The sequence below is a fragment of the Palaemon carinicauda genome, chromosome 9, assembly GCF_036898095.1.
Source record: "Palaemon carinicauda isolate YSFRI2023 chromosome 9, ASM3689809v2, whole genome shotgun sequence".
Lineage (NCBI taxonomy): Eukaryota > Metazoa > Arthropoda > Malacostraca > Decapoda > Palaemonidae > Palaemon > Palaemon carinicauda.
The window spans coordinates 107,199,616-107,204,615 of record NC_090733.1 but is presented as its reverse complement, the minus strand read 5'-3'; the positions used below and the strand labels follow the sequence as shown (position 1 = coordinate 107,204,615).

General features: G+C 32.9%; 1 protein-coding gene across 2 annotated transcripts in view; it reads left to right on the top strand.

Annotated features, from left to right (window-relative positions):
- Nucleotides 1-5,000, top strand: part of LOC137647041 (probable cytochrome P450 49a1) — a 23,299-nt gene that overhangs the window by 6,115 nt on the left and 12,184 nt on the right. For both annotated transcript variants that reach the window (XM_068380178.1, XM_068380177.1), the window contains exons 3-5: nucleotides 2,655-2,905; nucleotides 3,165-3,405; nucleotides 3,742-3,858. In XM_068380178.1, coding sequence (XP_068236279.1) covers nucleotides 2,668-2,905; nucleotides 3,165-3,405; nucleotides 3,742-3,858 — 596 coding nt within the window. In that variant the 5' untranslated portion in view covers nucleotides 2,655-2,667. The remainder of the gene's footprint in view (nucleotides 1-2,654; nucleotides 2,906-3,164; nucleotides 3,406-3,741; nucleotides 3,859-5,000) is intronic.

Below are 5,000 nucleotides of genomic sequence, written 5' to 3'. Positions count from 1 at the left end.
TTCCACTACACCATTTGCTGCAACAACAGACCCCAAGTACTTAAACTGATTCACCTCCTCAAGTAACTCCATTCAACATGACATTCAACCTTGCACCACCTTCCTTTCTCGTACATCTCATAACCTTACTCTTACCCACATTAACTCTCAACTTCCTTCTCTCACACACCCTTCCAACTTCTGTCACTAGTCGGTCAAGCTTCTCTTCTGTGTCTGCAACCAGACAGTATCATCCGCAAACAACAACTGATTTACCTCCCATTCATGGTCATTCTCGTCTACCAGTTTTAATCCTCGTCCAAGCACTCGAGCATTCACCTCTCTCACCACTCCATCAACATACAAGTTAAACAACCACGGCGACATCACACATCCCTGTCACAGCCCCACTCTCACCAGAAACCAATCACTCACTTCATTTCCTATTCTAACACATGCTTTACTACCGCTGTAGAAACTTTTCACTGCTTGCAACAACCTTCCACCAACTCTATATAACCTCATCATATTCCACATTGCTTCCCTATCAACTCTATCATACGCTTTCTCCAGATCCATAAACGCAACATACACCTCCTTACCTTTTGCTAAATATTTCTCGCATATCTGCCTAACTGTAAAAATCTGATTCATACAACCCCTACCTCTTCTAAAACCACCCTGTACTTCTAAGATTGCATTCTCTGTTTTATCCTTAATCCTATTAATCATTACTCTACCATACACTTTTCCAACTACACTCAACAAGCTAATACCTCTTGAATTACAATACTCATGTACATCTCCCTTACCCTTATATAGTGGTACAATGCATATATATATATATATATATATATATATATATATATATATATATATATATATACTGTATACATATCAAAATATGATAATTCGTTTATTAACCTATGATTTGAATTTGCATTCATGTTTGGTAATGCATGGGATCTACTTTAACGCGAACACCTGTATAATGCATTATTAATGATTATTCATGAAGAATTAAATCATGTTAATTGGGATCATTTGTCATTTTGGAGTTTTTCTTGAGGTGGACTCCAGTTTTTTTTTTAGATATTAAAAAACATTATTTTTCGTCCCATGCAGCATTATCTGACTCTCGTTTGAAAAAAAAGAATAGGCTTATTTTTAGCTCAATCAGACTGATAACGATAATTTCAGAGATTGTGGAGATTCCGCAAGTAATGATGATACACGAAATTTATACTATCATTATCTCAAGTTACTTATCCATGGGCTTACAAACCCGTGACTCATAAAGATATGATCAAGAAATATTGAATGGTATTGAAAATAATGATAGATTTTTCATAGTGCCTAAATCCAACAATATTACGGACCTACTTCCTAATAAATCTAATCTCCTAACGATATGATCAAGTAATAAAAGATAATATTAAAGGCAATGATAATTTTTTTCGCACTACCTAAAACCGATATTAGAAACTACATGAATTATTGCACATCTAATGCATACACACTGCAGAGATAATATGCAATTTACTAAAGATTATATGGAAATAGGCCTTGGGGTACTAATTTCCCTCCATACCGAGTCAAACTTATTACTCAAGCTTATCATAAACATGCCTGAATAAAAATACTCCAATTCTGATTGGTATTAACGTTGTACTGCTGTTGAGATAAATATTGTTCATTTGAATTAAGAAACAAAATCGTTTTGGAAATCATGCTTGGAGGAAATGCAATAGATTTTCATCCCCAAATTTAATGTACATACTTATTTTTTAAAGTAAACGAAGATTTCCAAAATGATAAAAACCACAAGGCTACTAAAGGCTGAAAATATCCAGAGCAAAGCTTCAGATAAAGAGCAGTATTAAAGTATTATATTGTTCCAAATAACAGGTAAAGCAGTTGTTTATAAACAGGTGTATGAAGTTGCTCAGAGGACTTACTTTCGGATTTGTTTCACCGAGTTGATTACTCTACGGTAATCAATCATAGAGATTTATTCACTCCAAAAATGATGAAAAAGCAAGCTCACTGGTGTAGCGCATAACGTCCTTCCTGAAGCTTAATAGCATTGAAAGTTGAAAACATAGGATACATTCATGTGCATGGGGGTTTAGCAGATGTCTAATTATGCTGTTATATATTTGTTATTTTGAAATGGACTGATGAGACAAACTCTTCTTTCATACGAAATTATCATAGAAATTCCTCTATCCATATCTGTAGTGAGATATTCCAGGGGAGATCAATCGGAAACTTATCTTAGATTCTAAAAAACGTATTTTTCAACTTAGCTGCTTATTATTGACTTTGCAATTGCAACTTGAAACAATTTTAGATCTTCCGTTTCAAACTACTTCTAGAAATTGTAGGTTGTGGTCATTAACATCCCCAGCCTTTACTATTGCTCTGCAGTACAAAGGCCACAGATATGTCCTTCCACTTGCGTCTTTATATGGTCTTTCAATGCCAGTTCAAAGACTCAATCTTTCTTAGTTTGTCACTCCATCGCCTTCTCTTCCTTCCCTTGCTTCGTTTGAAATCTCTAGGAACCTATTCTGTAAATCTTAATGTCCATCTATTATATGTCATTCTCATTATATGTCCTGTCCATGTCAATTTCTTTTTCTTACAAGTTGTTAGAAAATCCTCTACTTTAGGTTGAGGTACACCATGGCATACGCATGCAGGAGAGGACTTTCAAAAGTGACGACTTTAGTGAGAGATGGAATGTTCCCTGGAATTGTCAAAAGCTCAAAGCCAACATTCTCATCGGTCCGCTACCAAACAACAATTTCGGCGTCGCAAGTACAACCAAACACTGGGTCAGAGGTGAAGCCAGTAACTGAAATTCCTGGCCCCTGGACTCTTCCAGTCATTGGCTCTGTTTTCCCCCTTCGGGTTTATAAAGGTAAGATGACATCGGAATGTTTTATAAACGAATTGTAAATCATATGATTAAATATTTATATAGTAAGCTTAGTAAGCTTAAGAAATAGCACAATACAAAATTTCTTTTAAAATATGCAAATCTCAGGATAAAATGAATATATAGTAAATTAAAAAGAGTACAATAAATAAATAAAATAAAAAGAATTAAATCATATGATAAGATGTCTATATAGTAATTTGACAAAACTAGCCCATTACAAAAATGTCTTACTTGGCAGAAATTGATAAAAAGGCTATGCATAAATTCTGGAAGAATATGGTGACAGAATACGGTCCAATTATAAAATTGAGCGTCCCAGGAATGCCCAAATTAGTTGGTGTAACAAGTCCTGACGACTGTGAAATGGTCATGAGGAGTACAATGGACAATCCGCTCCGACCGCCTCTTGAATCCTTGAAAACAGTTCGTTTGAAAACTGTGGATAACTACTTCGAGCAGAAAACAGGATTGATTATAGAGTAAGTTGAAGCATTCATATACATATGAAGATTATTATTATTATCAAAAGGGAGGAGATTAACCAGCCCAGTGAGTCAAACTCTTACTGTGCTGGCCCGATTAACATCGGGAAGAGAAAATATTATTTATATTAATGTTAGAAATTAATAAAATAAAATATATACAAATATAATGGCTAGGAAATAAATCAATTACGCGGTAAAATCTGTTATAAATATAAATTTTAACTTTCTCTATAAAACCTATGTTTCTTAAATGTAGACATCTATATCAAAGATATATTATTAACAAAGTAAAAGGTTCAATAAAATTCAAATGTAATTTTTTTGTTGCAGGAATGGTGAAGAATGGAAAAGAGTCCGAAGTCGTGTACAAACTCCCATGATGAAACCCAAAAACGTAAACGCTTATCTTGCAGAAATGGACCAAGTTGCTCTCGAGTTTATAAACAGGTACTTTTTTTTAGCTCTAGATTTAAAATGGTTACATAAATTAAGATATGAATGTTAAGAGAGTCAGTTTGAGCTGTTTCAAGAACAATGCTTCGTATGTAAAAATAAATAACATTTACCACTAATTAAGTCTGATCTCTTTTATGTAGCCGAATGCAATGTCAATCTTTATATATCTACTAATCCAAAATCTAACGAAATTATAATGATGCAACTTGTAAGATTGATTAGGAAATAGGCATAGCTAATATGAATACCAATCAAATACCTCGAACTAACACTAAAATACAATTTTCATTTTACGAAATTATTTATCCGATTCGAAAAAATTATTATCTGTGTTTATGAAAAGATAAACAGTACTAATACTTAAAAAAAAATACCTTTATATTACATAGAAACTCATGAAACATATCCTTTGACTTTTCAAAGTAGCCATTTTCTCAAAGAATGAGGAAAGAAGAGGTACTGTAAATGAAGGTATGTGTGTTTTCACATCAATTTGTCAAATTCATTGCTACAAATCCATCTGATGTTCATTGTCTTCGTAATAGATGAATTGATATGAAAAGTTTTTATAGATATGTTTCAATTAAGCAGAGTATTCTAAAGTGCTCTCTCTCTCTCTCTCTCTCTCTCTCTCTCTCTCTCTCTCTCTCTCTCTCTCTCTCAAGGATAACTGATATAGTTTGAAGGTTGTTTGAGTTTTTAATGCTGCCAAATTGATCAAAATAATGTTAAATATGCATCGAATGTTCAGGTAGAAAAAAATAAAATCAATCATCGAAAGGCAAAAGCGTAAGTCATTAGAATTATAAAAGTAAATCAATTAAATACATAATAAGCCATTGAATAGAAAACATGAAAAATATAAAACGCTCCTTCTTCTTTTTCTTAATCCACAAAGGTGGTTTTGTTTACAAAAAAAAAATAAAAAAAAAAAAAATAAATAAATAAATAAATAAAAGTTATTAAATCTTTGACTTTTAAATATTCACTTTCTCCTTAAAGTAAACATTTTGTTTTGAGCACTAATCCGGCCAAACCTACGAAAAGGGCAAAGAAAATTATGACTATTATCATCATTACCAGTATTAATAGCCTTAGACCAATCATTATGTAAGCTGCAGTTTCCAATCTGA